This window comes from Colobus angolensis, unplaced genomic scaffold, assembly GCF_000951035.1.
Source record: "Colobus angolensis palliatus isolate OR3802 unplaced genomic scaffold, Cang.pa_1.0 Scaffold138, whole genome shotgun sequence".
Taxonomy (NCBI): Eukaryota; Metazoa; Chordata; class Mammalia; order Primates; family Cercopithecidae; genus Colobus; species Colobus angolensis.
Genome location: NW_012114466.1, coordinates 2,977,691 through 2,997,122, shown reverse-complemented (window position 1 = coordinate 2,997,122; position 19,432 = coordinate 2,977,691). Strand labels below are relative to the sequence as shown.

General features: G+C 54.9%; 1 protein-coding gene across 1 annotated transcript in view; it reads left to right on the top strand.

The window, feature by feature from the left end:
• Positions 1-4,515: 4,515 nt before the first annotated feature.
• The window catches only part of PRR5 (proline rich 5 (renal)), a 58,922-nt gene continuing 44,005 nt past the window's right edge, over positions 4,516-19,432 (top strand). Inside the window, 3 exon segments of the mRNA XM_011934800.1 lie at positions 4,516-4,609; positions 11,656-11,676; positions 19,244-19,264. Of these exon segments, the coding sequence (XP_011790190.1) occupies positions 4,516-4,609; positions 11,656-11,676; positions 19,244-19,264 (136 nt within the window).

Genomic DNA, 19,432 nt, shown 5'->3' with positions numbered 1-19,432 from the left:
GCCTTGGCCTCCCAAAGTGCTGGGATTACAGGCATGAGCCACCGCATCTGACTGGTTCTGCTTTTTTCACTCGACGTAATATCGTGAGCATCTTCCCTGTCCCTAAGCAGCCCAGGAGCTCGTGAGCAGTCCTGATGAGTTTTTAGGAGCTGCACAGTATCTGTCCCATGGAAGTTCCGTCATTTGTCTCGGAGCCCCCCTTTCAGTGGGGCCTCCACGTGCACAATGATGTGAAAAGCTGTGTGACCCCAGGCAGGGCTCTCACCCTCTCTGCATCTCAGTTTCCTGCCCTGCTGTCAAACGGGAGCAAGAAGCAACCCACGTCATAGGGCTGCTGGGAGGAGTAAACGAGGAGATGGGATGTGAAGTGTCTGGCACGTGGCGGGGCTTAAAACTCGGTGGCCATTGTTACTGTTGTTGTTTATTATTATTATTAATTATTATTATTTAGGTCACATATCCTAATTAAATTGTGGATCCTTGCAGACAGGAGCCAGATTCTGTGCAGTCCTGTGCCCCACTCCTAGCCATGCTCAGTCATGTTTATGATTTGATTCCTGATGTTCGGTTTCCCCCGAATAGAATGAGTCTCTGTGTGGGTGAGGTGCTGGGAGAACTTGATTCGCACACTCTCATTTTGTCCCCCATGAGCGGAGATCCTTAGCTCCCTTGTAGAAACTGGCTCAGATGGGCAAGTTACTGAACCTGGAAAAGTGAAGGGGAAAAAAAAAATCAAAAACAGAAGAGAAGGCTGGGCGCAGTGGCTCGCGTCAGTAACCCCAGCACTTCAGGAGGTCAAGGCGGGCAGATCGCTTGGGCCCAGGAGTTTAAGCCAAGCCTGGGCAACATAGCAAGACCCAGTCTCTACTAAAAATATGAAAAAATGAGTGAGCCAGGCATGGTGGCGTGCACTTGTGGTCTTAGCTACTCAGGAGGCTGAGGTGGGAGGGTCACCTGAGTCCGGGAGGTCAAGGCTGCAGTGAACTGTGATTGCACCACTGCTTTTCAGCCTGGGCAACAGAGTGAGACCCTGTCTCAAAAAAAAGAAAAGAAAGAAGAGAAGAGAAGAGAGAAAAGAGAAGAGAAGAGAAAAGAAACTGGCTCAGAGAGTGTGATGGGCCCCCCCACAGTCACACAGCAGAAAGGGAGGATCCAGGAATGCTTCCTAAAGGAGGTGGCAATGGTCCTGGGCCAGCAGGATGGAGGGTTTGACTGGGCCAACAGGCAGAGGGCTGGTGTTCTAGGCGGGGTGAAGAGGAGGAGGGGAGCTGTCCAAGAGGCATGGCAGTCTGAGCCCAACACCCAACACAGGGTGGAGTAGAGTGTGGGTGGGGCTCAGGGGTATGTGCTGAGCTGACCTGTAGTCGCAGGGCAGGAATGAGCTGTCTGGGCTCCTGACCCCACCCTGCACCTTGGCCCCGGCCAGTTCCTTCTGTCCGGGCAGGAAGGAGTGCTCTGTGGGCTTGGAGGCTGCAGGCGCCTTCCTGGGGACTGCTCTGTGAACAGTGATAAAATATTTATCAGCCAGCAGCTGGGCTTCCCTGCACAGGGTGCAGTCGGGGGCAGCTCCCACCCGAGCCTGCAGCCTGAGTTCTGCTGAGTCATGGGGGAGCCCAGTGAGCCACCTGCCCTCAGGCTCCTGGGCCCCCTCTGCCCTTTGGCCATGTGAACGCCTCCTAATGTGTAAACCATTCGGCTGCCCATAAGGCCAGGCATCCAGCGTGCTTAGTGCTGAGCAGGGTTTCAGAGCTCACCCCCAGGAGGGCGCAGACCTCAGCCAAGGTCGCAGGGCAAAGGACACCCGTGGGCTGGGATTCCACCTGTGCCCACCCTGGCAGCATCCCACCTCCTGAGTCCTCTCGGCACCCAGCAAGGTAGGTACTCTTTGCGTCTGGTTTTAGACGTGGGGATGCCTAGGCATGGAGACGGGGCGCGGCGTGTCGGGTCTCATAGCCCTTAGCGGATGAGTGGAGATTTGGCCCTGGTCTGTCTGACTCCAAGACCCTGCTGTGTGCCCCTGCCCCAGAGGAACCCCACTCCGTTTCAGCCCTGAATCAGGACTGGGGTGTCCGTCCACCCTGATGTGACACAGTACTGTGACTTCGGGTTTGTGCTTTTGATTTTTAGAGTAGCAGCAACAACAAAAAACAGTAGCAGATGGCTTCTTCCTACTGCTGCGTGGGGTGGGACAAAGAGCAGGGGGTTCAGATTCTTTTGTTCACTCATTCATAAAAAGCATTCTGGGTGCCCTGGCCAGGGGCCAGTGCTCGAGGCTCCAGGGACCAGTGGGGGACGTATCAGATGGACCTGCCCTAGGGGAGCTTATGCCATGGTGAGGGGAGTCAGAGGGGTGGGCTTAGTGCCTGGGCCTGGTCACCTGCTGTGTGACCTCGGGCAGGTTGCTTCACCTCTCTGAGCCTCAGTCTCTGATTTGTGAATTCGGGGTAAACTTGGCTTTTTCTCTGAGCAAGCAAGGATCACACTTGTGTTCTTATTCTTTATCACGGCCTCACATCCACCAAAGCCTGCGGGCACAGATCAGCCTTTGCACCAGCTCCAGTTTCCAGAGTAGGCCCTGGCAGGCTTTGCATTGGCTCGTCCAGGAAATAACCGTGAGCTGGTGCTGGGGGCCTTAAGGACAGGCTGGTTTTAAGGTGGAAGTTTTGCCTAAGGTGCTCAGAATTCTGAAGGGAAGTGCTGGTCCCCAGAGCCACGCATGCAGCAGCTGTGGGAGGGAGCGGGCTGCATGCAGGCTCTTGATGGGAACCCTGTGGGTGGTCGGGTCATCTCCGACGCCCAGTTCTGGGGCTGGGCCCTTGTTGCACCCGCTCACCACCTGCCCAGACATGCAGTCTCTTCCTGCTCACTCTCAGCCTTCTGTCCTCTAGGCCTTCCTCCTATTGTTCCTATACCTAGTCCGATTTTCCTGCCATCCTTCACCTGCTGGGCTTCTGCTGGCTCTTTTTTTTTTTTCAGATGGAGTTCCACCTTTGTTGTTCAGGCTGGAGTGCAATGGTGCAATCTCGGCTCAGTGCAACCTCCGCCTCCAGCGATTCTCCTGCCTCAGCCTCCCAAGTACTGGGATTACAGGCGCGTGCCACCACACCTGGCTTACTTTTGTATGTTTATAGAGATGGAGTTTCACCATGTTGGCCAGGCTGGTCTGGAACTCCTGACCTTAGGTGATCCACCTGCCTCGGCCTCCCAAAGTGCTGGAATTACAGGTGTGAGCCACCGCGCCCTGCTTGCTGGTTCTTTAAGCCGCTGCTGGAAGGCATCCTCCTCTAGAAAGCCTTCCTGGCTGCCTCCTGTTCACCCCAGGCCGGGCAGACCCACGGCCCTCCCAGCGCCATCTCACCCTGGGCTCTGCTTTTGCCTTTGGGCCAGCACTTGTCATACAGAGCTTCTCTGCCCTGTTGCCAGGTCTCCCCGACAGCCTGGGGCTGCTTTGTGTGATTCATCTCCGGGTCCCAGGGCTCAGCTGGAGGCTGGCACAGAGTGGGACCCCAGCAGCATTCGATGAATTGAGAGCACCAGTGAGTGACAGAAATGCTTTAGGGGACAGGAGGCACCTGCCTTAGGGGACAGGAGGAAGCCTGCAGGTGCACGCGGGTGGGGCACTCGCTACTTCTGTGAACTGTCTGTGCAGGCGGGGCCTCTGGTTTCCTGGCCTTCCAAGATGATGGATGGTCAGCCGGACAGTGGAAAATTAAGATTTCTGGGGCCTTGAAAGCGACTGCCGTGGGAGTCAGTGCCCTGGGGGGTCAGGAGCACTGGCCTTCGGGTCTAGGCCTCTCCCCTTGTAGCTGAGTGACCCTGAGTGACTGCCCCCTCCCCTAGGCCTCAGAGGATCCCTGGGGCCACCCCAGGTCCATTCTGCAAATGCAGCATTTATTCATGCGAGGGAGGTGGGCAGAGGCAGGCTTGTGTTCTTAGGATGCTTACACTGGTGTCCCACAAACAGACAGACAGACAGAAAAAAGACCCAAATGAAATGTACCGAGATGGGGAGCGGTAATTTCTCTGGTGGTTTGTTTCTTTTTCCTTTTTTTTTTTTATATTTTTCAAATTTTTAGAGTCCCCTCAGTGACTTTGAGCATGCATTGAGAGCCCAGTAACACTGGGGGGCAACTGCCATAAAGACACAGCCTTGGCCGGGCGCAGGGGCTCATGCCTGTAATCCCAGCACCTTGGGAGGCCGAGGCAGGTAGATCACCTGAAGTCAGGAGTTCGACACCAGCCTGACCAACATGGGGAAACCCCGTCTCTACTAAAAATACAAAAAAAAAAAAAAATAGCTAGGCATTGTGGCGCATGCCTGTAATCCCAGCTACTCAGGAGGCTGAGGGAGGAGAAGTGCTTGAACCCAGGAGGTGGAGGTTGCAGTGAGCTGAGATCGCCCTATTGCTGCCTAGGCAACAAGAGCCAAACTCTCTCTCAAAAAAAAAAAGACTCAGCCTCTCCCCTTTGGGACACTCAGTCTGATGGGGGAGGCTGGTCAGAAGACATAGAGCCATGGTGTGATTGGAACTTTCGCAGAGGGAAGCCTGGGGCTCAGGAAGCCCAGAGAAGACACCGGCCCAGCCTGAGGGCTTGTACAGGTGCCACTGTGCTGAAGGCTGGTTACGAGGGAGGCAGGTGTGTGGGCGAGGGTGAGTGTAGTGTGGCTGGAGACTTGGAGGAAGGTGAGTAGGACGATGAGAGACCCACAAGGAGGGAGGGCTGGACCTCAGCCTGAGTGAGTGGGTTTGGTGGGGGGAGCACTGATGTCAGGTCCCTCCTGGGAGCTGCTGTGATTTGGGGCTTTCTACTTTATTCAGTCAACAAACTTTTCTCAGAATGAGGCTGCTCGGGGCCGTAGGGCACAGATACTGATGTGGCCCTTTAGGGTCACAGGGTCCAGGGTTCAAGTCCCAGCTCCACCACTATCCAGCTGTGCAACTTTTGACAGTTTGCTCTACTTCTCTGAGCCTCAGATACTTCATCTTTGAGATGGGCAGAAGGGCACCTGCCCTGTGGCTTCCTGTGAGGAAGTACAGAAAATGCTAGGCACGCCCCTGGAATGGCATGTCCCTCCCCCACCCTAAAGTGCACGTTTAGTAGAAGGAAAGGGGGGATGGGGAAGGATGGGGGTTAGGGACAGAAGTGAGCATCTGAACCTAACAGGAGGGCTGGTCCCTGCCTGGTGGGGCAGCAAGGGGGTCCCGCCACAGCCTAGCCAGGAGGTGGGCATCCCAGGGCCGCAGCCGTGGCAGCACTGCCTCCATGGAGGTCCCACAGCAGGGCTCACCAGCCTTTGTCCTCCCCACCCTGGGTGCCTGACTTCCCCATGGGAGCTGCTGCGTCTTCCCATGCCTGCCCACCACGGCAAGCGGGCTGGGACGTCTCTCTGAGCCACAGATCCCCTGGTTGGGAGGATAAGAGATGGACACCTGGTCTCAGACTCCCCACAGACACCAAGGCATGTTCCTGGCTCCCTGCCAGAGCCTAGGTGCCTGCTTAGAGGCTCAGAGTCCCCTGCCAAGAACTCAAGGTGACACAGTGGTGGCAGTGTGTGACAGAGGAGGGAGCCAAGATGGGATTTGAGAGCCTGGGGCAGGGCAGGGCAGTACTGGGGCACAGGCTGCAGGACCCGGACACGGCAGGGTCGGACTACAATGCGGTCTCCACATTCGTGCATCCCGGCAGCTCTCACTGGACCCTGGCATTCCAGGGCCACGATTGTCTGCCAGGGTAGCACCGCAGCGGCTCTTCCTTCCTCACCCTACCATGCCACCAGTGGTTGCTGAGTCTGTTCTCTCTCGGCCCCGGCATCTGCAGAGCTGGGGTGCTGATCCTCCTCTCCTGGCCTCCATGTGAGGCTCAACTGACACCAGCCCATGAAGGGCTCAGATTCCCACCACATAGTAGGAATCTGCAGGATGGTGGCTGTTCACCCGGAGGGCCAGCCTTCCCTGGACTGGATTCCTGGGAACTCAGGGAAGTGCTCTGCAAAATGTTAGTTAAAAAAAGTTTGGGAGGCCGGGTGCAGTGGCTCATGCCTGTAATCCCAGAACTTTGGGAGGCTGAGGCAGGTGGATCATGAGGTCAGCAGTTTGAGACCAGCCTGGGCGACATAGTAGAAACCCCGTCTCTACTAAAAATACAAAAATTAGCTGGGCATGGTGGCGGGCACCTTTAATCTCAGCTACTCAGGAGACTGAGGCAGGAGAATCGCTGGAAACCAGAAGGCAGAGGTTGCAGTGAGCCAAGATTGCCCCACTGCACTCCAGCCTGGGCAACAAGAGTGACACTTCATCTCGAAGAAAAAAAAAAAGTTTGGGAAACATCCCTTTTTGGGGAGTCCAGCAGACCGTGCAGGCACAGCTCTGTGGAGGCAAGGGTGGCTGCTGAACTTTGTTTGACTCTGTGTTTTCCAGCCTTATGGGACCAGGGGCCTTGCTGGGAAAGAGCAGCCACTGAGCCCCAGGGGGACACCTGTGCCTTGTGTGGCTGTGCAGAGGGGGCTGTGGGGCTCACGGAGGGCTGAGGCAGGAGGTGATGTGGGCAAACTGCCCTGTTCAGAGGTCCCTGTGGCCACAGCCTGGAGGGCAGCCAGGAGGAAGAAGCCCAGCCACAGGGAGGCTGACGTGGAGGGGATTCTGTGGCCAGAGCCGTGGCCTGAGAGAGCAGTGGCTGGAGGGAGGAGCCGGCAAGAGGAGGAATCTGTGGGGCCCGGGAGACAGCACAGAGGGAACCTGCACCACGTGGCCGTGGACCTGTCTTACCACTGGCCCACTGAGTCGCAGAGGGCGTGGCCAGCAGAGCTGAGATGTCCTCAGGAGAGGAGCCAGCCCAACGAGGCGGAGAGGCCTGCATGCTAGGGGTCAAGGTTAGCCACACTGCCTTGCTCTGCTGGCCCCAAAGCTGAGAGGACCCTCCAGGGAGGCCTCTGGTCACAGTGCCAGGCAGATTATGGGAAGGCAATGTCACGGTCACTGAGCTCAGGTGAATATCTTCCTTAAGCATACTCTAATACAGGGGACGCCATGGGCAGAGAGTGGAGAGACTGGGGGAAGGAGGAGGCGGAGCGGGAGGAGGAGGGGGAGGGAGAGGAGGAGGAAGAGGAGGCGGAGGAGGCCCACCCAGGCCCCAGCCAGAGCTCCTCATCTACCTTCCTCCGTGGCTATCAGCCGGGGTGCCTGGACATAGCCTCTGGTGCTGGGCTCTGGATTCCACCATGTGTCCCCGCTGGCCTCTCTGTGCCCATAGGTTAAATGAAGACCCCCTGCCCCCCACACTCTGCCTTCTCACAGAGCAATTATGAAAGCCTGGTAAAGACACGGAGGCTGGCACGGGGTGACTGATTTGGCCAAGGTCAGATTTGAATCCAGCACTTAGCTCAGGGCTGGCACATACGAGGTTCTCAAGAAATACTTGAGTTAAAAGGAGGCTGCAGATGGCTCTCTTGGCCCGGGAATGTCGCAGAGACAAGCACGGTACCTGGTGTGTGATCGGAGCTAAGTAGCTGCTAAGCCATGTTATTACAGGAGCCACCTAAGGAAATTGCCGCTCTCATTCTGCAGGGCCGCCCAAGGCCTCTCTGAGCCCACCAGGGAATGTGCCCACTGTAGCGGGTGGCCTGGACAGTACTGTCCTCCAAACACAGATGTGTGTGTGGTGGGGCAGGGCTATGGAGAAGACTTTGGTGGATTAGGTTACTCCAAGAAGGGTTTTGCAGGATGAATAGGAGTTGGCCAACCAGACCAGGCTTAAGGGAAGATCATCCCAGACTAAGTGAACGGTGAGCATGTGGACATGAACTGAGCCTGGCTTCCGAGGACAGAGCCTTCTGTCAGGAAGCCGGCCTCTGCTTTCATTCACTCAGGAGGTTTCAAAGAGGCCCCTGGGTCCCCTGCCTCTCCTCTCAGACACCCTGGGAGCTGATGACTCAAGCTCCCTGCAAGAAGCTGGGAGCTTCTAACCGCATGGCCACCCTCTGTCCTTATCCCTGCAGTGAAGCCCTGGAGAGCCCCTTCCTGTCATCTGCCCCTTGAGTCTGGGGAAATTCCCGTGGGCCAAGCCAGTGCTTGGGGAGTGACAGAGTTTGTAGTCAAGATAGCCACCCACCTCGAGGGCCACCTGGCAGCCCCAGCTCCTGAGGAAGAGGCTTCTTGCCTTGGCCTCAACCCATCTGCCACCCACGCCCAGAACCACAAGACAGAGGGCCCAGACCTCGGTTACTCAAAACCAGAAACTGCCAAAAAGATCTGAATGAGGAGTCCCCTTGGGGCCAGGGCCAGGTGTCTGGGCAAAGCCATCCTCCCACGCCCAGCACCCCGAAGGAGGGCAGGGGGAGCGGGGAGCCAGGAGGCTGTATCCACCCTGCCAGCTCACCCTGCCTCAGGCTCCAACAAAGGGCAATTCATGGACCCTTGAGGACCTCTGAAGGCAGGTCCCCTGCCCGGCCTCAGATCCAGTCCCTCTGGGGTCCCAAGAGCCCTGGCTGCAAAGTCACCCCCCTCCCCTCCCCATGACTCATCAGCTGCGTCCTGAGCCTCAGTCTCCCCATCAGTAAGATGAGAAACCTGCTCGTGAGCCACCCACGGGATGGAAGCAGCTTCCGCGGATGAGCAACTGTGTCCACCCTGTCATCCTTGATAGGGTTCGTGGATGGCTGGAGAGGGGCCAGCCCAATCCTTTGTCAGAAGCCCTAGCCCAGGAACAGTAGCTGGGCCCCTCGCGGGGGCTGGTTTCATTGGCTCTGACTGCAGCGACAAGTAGGGTGTGTCCCCCGGACTGGGTGGGGGCCTCGAAACAAGGACTTCTGGAATTGATTGAGGATCCAGGAGGGCCCAGGCCAGAGGGGTGGGCTAGGGAGGGGCCTGGCGCTTTTCAGTTAAACAAGCCGCCTGTGGCCGCCCCAACCCCCCACCCCAGTGTCCACAGAGCCTGAGCTGTGAGCCCAGTGAGGCCAGGAGCTGGAAGTCAGGCTGACCCAGCCTCAAGAGTGGTAGAAAATGTGCCGGTGATGGCCAGGCACGGTGGCTCACGCCTGTAATGCCAGCATTTTGGGAGGCCGAGGTGAGTGGATCACCTGATGTCAGGAGTTCAAGACCAGCCTGGCCAACATGGTGAAACCCTGTCTCTACCAAAAAAATACAAAAATTACCTGGGTGTGGTGGCAGCAGCTGAGTAGTCCCAGCTAATCAGGAGGTGAGGCAGGAGAATTGCTTGAACCCACGAGGTGGAGTTTGCAGTGAGCTGAGATTGTGCCATTGTACTCTAGACTGGGCAACAGAGCAAGATTCAAAAGAAAATGTGCTGGGCATGATGGGGAAGAGCAAAGAGCACTGAGGACCGGGGTCAGGAGGCCTGAGGGTCACCTCCTGCCTGCGCTCCAACCGCCTGTGCTGCCTGGCACTGCCCAGCGTGCACCTGCCCCCAACCCTCTGCCCAGGGCACTGTTGTGAGGTTAGGGGCAGACAGTGGGTGTGGGTGCCGAGCACAGGGCCAGGCTGATGTCATTGTCCACGGTGGGGGAGCAGCCCCTTCCTGTCGCTCTGGTCTGTGCTCCACTTGGCCGTGCTGGGTGAGGTCATCCTTCCAGGCCCCGGTGAAATGTCACCTCTGGAGGCTCAGGCCTCCTGCCTCCCAGGGCTTCTGGAGCCTCCCTTTACTGCCCTCTTGTGGCTTTCAGGGGAAGGGAAGTGGCAGCCTGGGACTCAGGGCCTGGCATGAAGTAGGCACTCTTGGAGTTACTGAAGTTCAGTAGGGTTACTGAAGGCTTGTGCAGTGTTGGGCGGGGTCACCGTGGGAAGCATGTGGCTCCAGAGTCACAGCTGGACTCTGATCTCAGTCCTTCCACTCACTCACCCTACAACCCGGGCAAGTCAGCTTTCCCTCGGAGCCTCTGGTTCCTCTTCTGAAAAATGTGGGTGGAAATTCTGGCCTGTGGGTCTGTCCCGGGTCAGAGGGTAGATGGTACGCAGTGCCAGCACCCAGTAGGGCCTCCGTGAGTGAGCATGTGTCCTTTACCTTTGCACTGGGACAGTCCTGCTCTGCCGGTGACCCTACATATCCCACTCCTGTGCAAGACCTCAGTCTCACCATCTGTAAAATGGACAGCAGAGGCCGGAATGGACAGAGCAAGACCCTATCTCAAAACAAACAAACAGAAAAGGATTTATCCTCTGTCTGGAATAGAGCCATGTGTATTTAACCACAAAAATGTTTTCCCTCCTCCACCCCAAATCTGTGGATGCTCCATAGAGAAGGGCCATGCTTATCCCTCAGCTTCTTAAGGTGGGAGCCTTGCCGTTTCAGAGAAGCCAGTGAAAGCCACACCCCTCTCCCCAGTGAAAGCCACACCCCTCTCCCTAGCGAAAGGCACACTCATGGCCACTATGACTCTGCCAGGCGTGGGCTGTGGTGCCTGACACCCTCTCAGACATGCCCAGACACATGCTGGAGTTGCTCAGAACTTATACACAGAATCCTGGGCACCAAGCGAGGGGCCAGAATCAAAGCCCAGATACGTGATGCCCCTTCTGCCTAGCTTTGTCCCCTTTCAACCCAGATAGTGCCCAGAAAGATGGTTCCACTTGCAGGCCCTATACCCAGGGCCCTGGCTTCCATGGTACTATCCTTTCTCCGTGGGGGAGCACCGTGATGATGCCACACATTAGAAGTTCCCCTATTGGGGCCGGGCACGGTGGCTCACGCCTGTAATCCCAGCACTCTGGGAGGCCAAGGCAGGTGGATCACCTGAGGTCAGGAGTTCGAGAGCAGGCTGGCCAACATGGTGAAACCCCGTCTCTACTAAAAATACAAACATTAGCCAAGTGTGGTGACACACACCTGTAATCTCAGCTACTTGGAGGCCGAGGCACAAGAATCCTTGAACCCCAGAGAAAGAGGTTGCAGTGAGCCGGGATCACACCACGGCACTCCAGCCTGGCGACACAGTGAGACTGTCTCAAAACAAAAAGAAAAAAAAGAAGTTCCCCTATTGGGCACCTGGCTTTTACGGCGTCTTGTTCTATTCTTGTGTTTTTTTGTTGCTGCTGTTTTTATTTTTTTGAGACAGGCTCTCGCTCTGTCGCCCAGGCTGGGGTGCAGTGGCATTAACTCGGCTCACTGCAACTTCCACCTCCTGGGATCAAAAGTTTCTCCTGCCTCAGCCTCTTGAGTATCTGGGATTACAGGTATGTGCCACCACGCCTGGCTATTTTTTGTTTGTTTGTTTTGAGATGGAGTCTCTGTTGCCCGGGCTAGAGTCAGTGATGCGATCTTGGCTCACTACAACCTCCACCTCCCAGGTTCAAGTGATTCTCCTGTCTCAGCCTCCTGAGTAGCTGGGATTACAGGTGCGCACCACCACGCCCGGCTAATTTTTGTATTTTTACTAGAGACGAGGTTTCACCATGTTGGTCAGACTGGTCTCGAACTCCTGACTTCGTGTTCTGCCTGCCTTGGCCTCCCAAAGTAATTTTTGTATTTTTAGTAGAGACGGGGTTTTGCCATGTTGGCCAGGCTGGTCTTGAACCCCTGACCTCATGGTCTGCCCACCTCGGCCTCCCAAAGCACTGGGATTACAGGCGCAAACCACCACACCTGGCAAATATGATATTTGATTCCTTCTTTTACATCTTTAAGTATGTGAGGCAAATTTAGTTTTACAGTCGCCTTCCAATGGTGTCTCGGGAATTTCCTCCTGGTATGTGTGGTGTTTGCTTGTCCTTCCCTCAGGGTGGTCTGTTTCTGTGTGTTGTGTAATTTGAGATTATGAGTTTATCTCCAGCAAGGCTTTATCTGTGAGAATCCCAGCTCGTGGGCATGCCTCCCGGAGCATTGTTTATTGTTGCTGATATAGAACACTTGTATATACTTTTGGGGTATGTGTGATATTTTGACCCCTGTACACAATGTATTGATCAAATCCGAATAATCGGGGAAACCCATCACTTCAAACGTTTATCTTTTCTTTGCATTTGGAACATTACAATTCTTCTAGCTGCTTTGCAATATACGATAAATTATTGTTAATGATAATTGCCCTATCCAGAGCATTTTTATAATTGCTCTCCCAAGCAGCCTAGGGCTGTCACAGGCCTGGGGCCGCTTTTCTCATCGGTTGGGTTAGGCTTTATAAATTCAAACCTAATCCCAGGTGAGGGCAGACTCTTGGCTAAAGGCTCTCAGGAGAACTGCACACTTTTTCCTACCTCAAGCTTAGAAGGAGTCAGACAAGTTTTCTTGTCATCTCTTATTGTCAGCGGGTAGATTTGTTTCTAGGCTACATTTTATTAAGGTCGCAGCCCCTCAAGCCCTCTGGTATTCTGTGGAGAACTCAGTTTCACCTCCCAGCATCTGGTTGCTCTGCGCCTGATCTCCTGGCTGCTATCACAATTTAATAAACCCTCTGTCTCAACACCCTCTCTCCACCCCCACAAGGCTGCCACACATTCACCTAATTTCTGAGGTTTTGTTCTGTTTTGTTTTGTTTTGAGACGGAGTCTCGCTCCGTCACCCAGGCTGGAGTGCAGTGGCGCGATCTCAGCTCACTGTAACCTCCGCCTCCCGGGTTCACGCCATTCCCCTGTCTCAGCCTCCTGAGTAGCTGGGATTACAGGCGCCCGCCACCACTCCCGGCTAGTTTTTGTATTTTTAGTAGAGGCGGGGTTTCACCTTGTTGGTCAGGCTGGTCTTGAACTCCCGACCGCAAGTGATCTGCCCGCCTCGGCTTCCCAAAGTGCTGGGGTTACAGGCTTGAACCATCATGCCCCGCTTCATCCCAGAGTTTTGCTCTAAGAGGGAGCAGGAGAAGGCAGTGCTGGTCAAAGGTGGTTTTGTGGTCCAGAGGGTGGGGGCAGCACGGGTCTGACAGGAGAGGGTGAGACTGAGCTCACAGAGGAGGGAAGCGGCACCTGAGCACCAGGGCACGAGGAGGATGGGGGAGGGGGCAGGCTGCAGAAGTCAGGGATGGGGGCGCAGGTGACCAGAAGGCCAGGAAGGAAAGAGGAGGCCCTGGGGGCAGACAGAGCCCCAAGGAAAGGAAGCCCCGGATCAAGGATCCCCAGCTCTATGTGGGTAGATGAATGTCCACTGGATGTTGACCTGTGCCTGAACATTGACCTGAGCTCCCAGTCCGACGGAGGAGACAAGCACAGTCTGAGACCTTGACACAAGGCAGGGGGAGGGAGGACGGTCAGAGACTGTTGGCTAAGTTGGGTGAAGGAGAGAAAGGATTGCATGGTGTGGGTGGGGGGAACCTGACAACTAGGCATGGCGGAGCCCGAGGCCACCTTGGAGGAGGAGGCGGGCCAGCTCACTGTCACAGCCAAGGCTGAGCAAGCACCTGCAGCTCTGAATACATTTAGAGCCTGTGGTTACCCAGGGAGGGAGATGTGATGAGGATTCTCATTTCACAGATGAGGAAACTGAGGCACAGTTACGCAGAGGGAATCAGCCCAGGGTCGACATCTATTAAGTGGTGAAGCTGTGATCCTCTGGCTGCACAGCCCATGCTCTGAGTCACACTTTACTACCCATTGTTATTATTATCGCTGAAAAAATAACCCAGCCGGAGGAAGAGGAGCAGGGCATCCCAGGGAGAGGCAGAGCCTGGGTAAAGGCCCAGATCTTCTAGGCAGCAAGTGGGCATTTTGTCTCCTGGTTTGGGGGGTAGCAGGAGAGGGGCCTGGCAGGGTGTGGTGGGAGATGAAGCAGAATCGGAAGGAGTGGAAGACTGTGCTCAGCCTGGAGGGTCTTGGATACCAGGCTTGGAAATCTGGAATTTATCCTGCAGGCAGAGGGCCTCGTCCGACACCTCTGAGCAGCCAGGACAGAGGCATCCTGGGTGTCCAAGTGAATGTGCTGGCAGCTTCGGGAAGGTGGATTCCCGGGGCGGGGAGGCAGGAGAGTCCTGAGCCCTCGAGGGCTGTGTGTGGAGGGGGTGGGCAGGGGCTGAGAAAGAGGGCAGAGGAACAGTGAGCCCCAGCCCAGGCTTCAAGTGGGAAGATCTGGGCTGCTTCCAGGAGGTTTTGGGTAGAGAAAACTGGGGCCTGGAAAGGGGAATTCTGAGGTTGGTCCTGGCCCTGCCCCTCACCAGCCTGTGACCCTGCAGGTGACGTCAGGACTCAGAACCTCGGCATCAACCTCGGTGGCATGGAGAAGAGGCTACCCATCTGGAGGGGTTGTGGTGGGGAGGCCGTGGCCTGGGCTGGGCACAGCACGTACTGATGGGGACCCTGCCCTAGACTCGGTGCCCCTGGCACACCTGGAGCTGACTCCTCCTGCCCCCATGAAGAGTTGGGACCCCTCCAGCGCCCCTGCCGCCCACCAAGCCCTTCCAGAGGCTCTCAGCAGTGGTTTCTCCTTCATTTAGGAGAGATTAGAATGATCCAAGCTGGCCGGGCGCGGTGGCTCATGCCTGTAATCCTAGCACTTTGGGAGGTTGAGGTGGGTGGATCACCTGAGGTCAGGAGTTCAAGACCAACCTGGCCAACATGGTGAAACCCCGTCTCTACTAAAAACACAAAAATTAGCCAGGCATGGTGGCTCATGCCTGTAATCCCAGCTACTCAGGAGGCTGAGGAAGAAGAATCACTTGAACCCGGGAAGTGGAGGTTGCAGTGACCCTAGATTGCACCACTGTACTCAAGCCTACGCGACAGGAGCGAGACTCCATCTCAAAAAAAAAAAAAAAGAAGACACTGAAATCCACCAAGTTTTTCCCAGGTGAGGATTCCTTGGTAGCAGAAGTAGGGGCATGGCTGGTGGATGCCACCCTGGGTGAACTCCCCTCCTCCACAAGGGAAGCCAGGGCCTTGCCAGTGTCCAGAGGAGCCGACATCACCTCCACAGTCGGCTCTGTGGGCTCAATTTATGCTGTCGGGAACGCTGGCCAAGTTTTGATGGGCTGTTTCCTGCCTGCCTACCCTGTCGGATCTGAATTCCTGACTGGGAATAGTCATTCCTGCCTCCCAGGGCTGTTTGGAAGAGCAATGAAAGAATGAGTGAAAAAGCACTGCCCTTATCCCACATCAAGCCCACACCCATCTCCTCCTCCTCCTGGAGCTCCTCCTCCCGGGCTGTGTCAGGCAGGGCTTCGCGTTGCAGTGTGAACTCTGACATCCCAAGCAGCATTCCTTCCATCCAACATTCTTCTAAGAAAAGGCTGCCAGCCAAGAAGGTGCCTTGGGAAGAGTACAGGTTGGGAGCGCAGCCTGGTAGTCCGTGCTGCTCTGCTGCCTGCCCTGAGGAGCCTCAGTCTCCTGGTATGCGGAGCAGGGAAGTTCCCCGGGCCTGCCTGGCGGGGCGGCTGCAAACAGGAAGGTTAGGAAGTACACAAGCACCCAGCACGGAGCCAGGCACAGCTGTGCAGTGTTACGCTGCAAACACGAAGGTTAGGGAGTGCACGGGCTCCCAGCATGGGCCAGGCACAGCTGTGTGGTGTTACGCTGCCAGGCTGGGATGCCTTTGCAAAGGTTATTCCTCCCGGCGCCTGTCTCCCAGAGTTTGTGCGTTTCCCCTGGAGAAAGCAGGGCTAGAGGGAATGAGGGTGTCTCCAGTGTACTGATTATCGGGGTGGGACCTTTCCCCATCTGGACATGGGATTTCCTGGAGGTCAAAGCCAGAGCCTGGCGGGGAGTGAGCTCTGTGTGGGGAAAGGCAACATATTTGTGTCCTGGGATTGATATAACCAGTGACCATAAACCAGGTGGCTTATAACAGAATTTCATCCTGTCACAGTTCTGGAGGCTGGAAGTCTGCATCACGGTGTCCTGGGAGGTCAAGGTGGTCAGGCTGCTCGATCCCAGGAGTTCGAGACCAGCCTTGGCAACATAGCAAGACCCTGTCTCTACCAAAAGTCCTAACTGGTCAGGTGTGGTGGCGTGTGCCTGTCGTCCCAGCTACCAGGGAGGCTGAGGTGGGAGGATCACCTGAACCCAGGAGATCAAGGCTGCAGTGAGCCATGATCACACCACTGCACTGCAGCCTGGGTGACAGAGTAAGACCTGTCTTAAAAAAAAAAAAAAAAGGTGTCAGCGGAGCCAAGAATCCTTCCTCGTCGCTTCAGCTTCTGGTGGCTCCAAGTGTGCTTTGGCTTGTGGCCGCATCGCTCCAGTCTCTGCCTCTGTCCTCACATGGCCCTCTCCTCTGGGTCTCTGTGGCTGCACATGGTCGCCTTCTTTTTTTTTTTTTTTTTTAGACAGAGTCTCGCTCTGTCACCCAGGCTGGAGTGCAGTGGCTCACTCAGCTCACTGCAAGCTCCACCTCCCAGGATCATGCCATTCTCCTGCCTCAGCCTCCTGAGTGGCTAGGACTACAGGTGGCCGCCATCACGCCAGGCTTTTTTTTTTTTTTTTTTTTTTTTTGTATTTTTAGTAGAGATGGGATTTCACCATGTTAGCCAGGATGGTCTCAATGATACACCCACCTCGGCCTCCCAAAGTGCTGGGATTACAGGCGTGAGCCACTGCACCCTGCCCACATGGTCTTCTTATAAGGACATCAGTCACTGGATTTAGGGCCCACGTACTCCAATATGACCTCATCTCAATTTGATTACATCTGCAAACACCGTCTGTCTGAATATGGTCACATTCATAGGTACCAGGGGCTGGGACTTCGGTGTCTTTGGAGGGTACAATTCAGCAGTTGAGCAGTCTGAATACCCAAGGATGGCTGAGAAGGGCCAGCAGGTCATTGTCAGGACAGGAAGCTTCGAGGGACAGGCACCTGTGTGGTGCTGGCCCAGCCCACCCCCTGCCCCCGCACTCTATTCATAATGTTGATTAAAGAAAAAGTGGCTGCTGGCCAGGTGTGGTGGCTCATGCCTGTAATCCCAGGACTTTGAGAGGCCAAGACAGGTGGATCACTTGAGGTCAGGAGTTTGAGAACAGCCTGGCTAACATGGTGAAACCCCATCTCTACTAAAACTACAAAAATTAGCCGGGTGTGGTGGCATGCACCTGTAGTCCCAGCTACTTGGGAGGTTGAGGTGAAAGGATCGCTTGAACCTGGGAGGCAGAGGTTGTAGTGAGCCGATATCCTGCTACCGCACTCCAGCCTGGGTGATAGAGCAAGACTCCATCTCAAAAAAAAATACAATAAAATAAAAGCAAAGGCGACTGCTGTCCATGCACGGACACTCTGTGCTGGGTCGCTGGCAGACACACGAATGGTCCTCGTTAGTGTAGGGAGGACACAAGCCCACCCACCTGCCTGAGTTTAAATCCTGGCCCAGTCATGTGACCTAGGGTAAGTCACCTAACCTTTCAGAGCCCCAACTAACCCACCTGTAAACTAGGATGATGGGAGTAGCTGCCTGCCTTGGAGTGCTATGGAATTCAAGGGTGGATACCCCATGCCTGGCCCATAATAAGTGCTTACTAACCCCAGAAGGAACGTGGTCTTATCTCCCCACTCCAAGGACAAAGAGACTAAAGCTTGACAGGGAAGGTATTACAGATATCAACCTAAATAACAAGCAGTGGCCAGGCGCCGTGACTCATGCCTGTAATCCTAGCACTTTGAGAGGCTGAGGCAGGCAGATCACTTGAGGTCCGGAGTTCAAAACCAGCCAGGCCGACATGGTGAAACCCCATCTCTACTAAAACTACAAAAATTAGCCGGGTGTGGTGGCATGTGCCTGTAGTCCCAGCTACTTGGGAGGTTGAGGTGGGAGGATCGCTTGAACCTGGGAGGCAGAGGTTGCAGTCAGCCAAGATCGTGCCTCTGCACTCCAGCCTGGGCGACAGAGCAAGACTCTGTCTCAAAAAATAATAATAAAATAACAAGGACAGAGGGACTCTCTACAAGAAAATGATATTTCTTCAGGAATCAGGCATTGCAATGGGAATTTGCATGCCACAGTAAATAAACTACGTGTGTGTTCAGGGACAAAGAAAGACAAAGGTTTTTAAAGGAAAAATTGGGAGGATTACATAATTGTTTTGAGATGAATATCCCTGGCTACAAGGATCAATAACAAGGGCGGCACCAGCCCGAGGGTGGACAGGCAGTTGCTGAGCAGATGTCCTCACAGAGGTATCTTGGTGTGTGATTGCTATGGCCTTTGTGCAAGGTTTACACAGCCTTTTGTGGTCATTCTTGTTATCAGGCATTTTTATATGAGAAGCCTCTCTTCATGGCCTTTCCTGGCTCCATTTCTCAGGAGTTTTCTTTGTTTGTTTTTTGTTTTTGTTTTTGTTTTGAGACAGAGTTTCACTCTTGCCACCCAGGCTGGAGTGCAGTGGCTCAGTCTGGGCTTACTGCAACCTCTGCCTCCTGGGTTCAAGCGATTCTCTTGCCTCAGCCTCCTGAATATCTGGGATTACAGGTGCACACCACCATGCCCAGCGAATTTTTTTGTATTTTTAGTACAGACGGGGTTTCACCATGTTGACTAGGCTGGTCTCGAACCCCTGACCTCAAGTGATCCACCCATCTTGGTCTCCCAAAGTGCACCCAGCCTGTCAGGGTTTTTTAAACACAAGTGATTCCATTTTGATTCTGACAACTTTTTTTTTTTTTGAGACAGAGTCCCTCTCTGTTGCCCAGGCTAGAGTGCAATGGCACAGTCTCGGCTCATTAAAACCTCCGCCTCCCAGGCTTGAGCAATTTTCCTGCCTCAGCCTCCCGAGTAGCTGGATTACAGGCACATACCACCACACCTGGCTAATTTTTGTATTTTTAATAGAGATGGGGTTTCACCATGTTAGCCAGGCTGGTCTCGAACTCCTGACCTCAGGTGATCCACCCACCTTGGCCTCCCAATGTGCTGGGATTACAGGCGTGAGCCACCATGTCCGGCTGATTCTGACAACTTTGACACAAAGGAGGTGGCAGAGCTGAGGGCAGACCCAGTTTGGGAGATTCCAAAACCTGGCTCTCTCTGCAGTGCCATCCTTGAGCTTGGACAGTCACCTCCTTTACCTCCTTGTACCACAGAAGCACCTATTGAGAGACTAGAATCTGATTTTAAAACACCTGCCCTGAGAGAGACTTTGGAAACTGATTGGTGTTCAAGACCTGGCTGACAGGTGGGAAGGTGACTTGGAGAGAGAATCTCATGCAGGTACATGTGTGATGTCTGGTGTAGTAAGACCAGGGACCTGCTGGCCAGAGCCACCTCCCCAGCCCCTAGAACTGGAATCCAGAACAAAAGGAGGGCACGTGTCTTGAGTGCACAGGACCAGACCACCAGGGTGCACAAGGGCCCAGATGGAGTCCTGGTAGCTCAGCTGGTCAAGAGAAGACTTAGGGAAGAAGGTCCGTCTTCAGACCTCAAGGCTGCAAGGAGGACATAAATATATATATATACGTATATATATTTATAATTTTTTTTTTTTTTGAGACGGAGTTTCGCTTTGTCACCCAGGCTGGAGTGCAGTGGCACGATCTCGGCTTACTGCAACCTCTGCCTCCCAGGTTCAAGCCATTC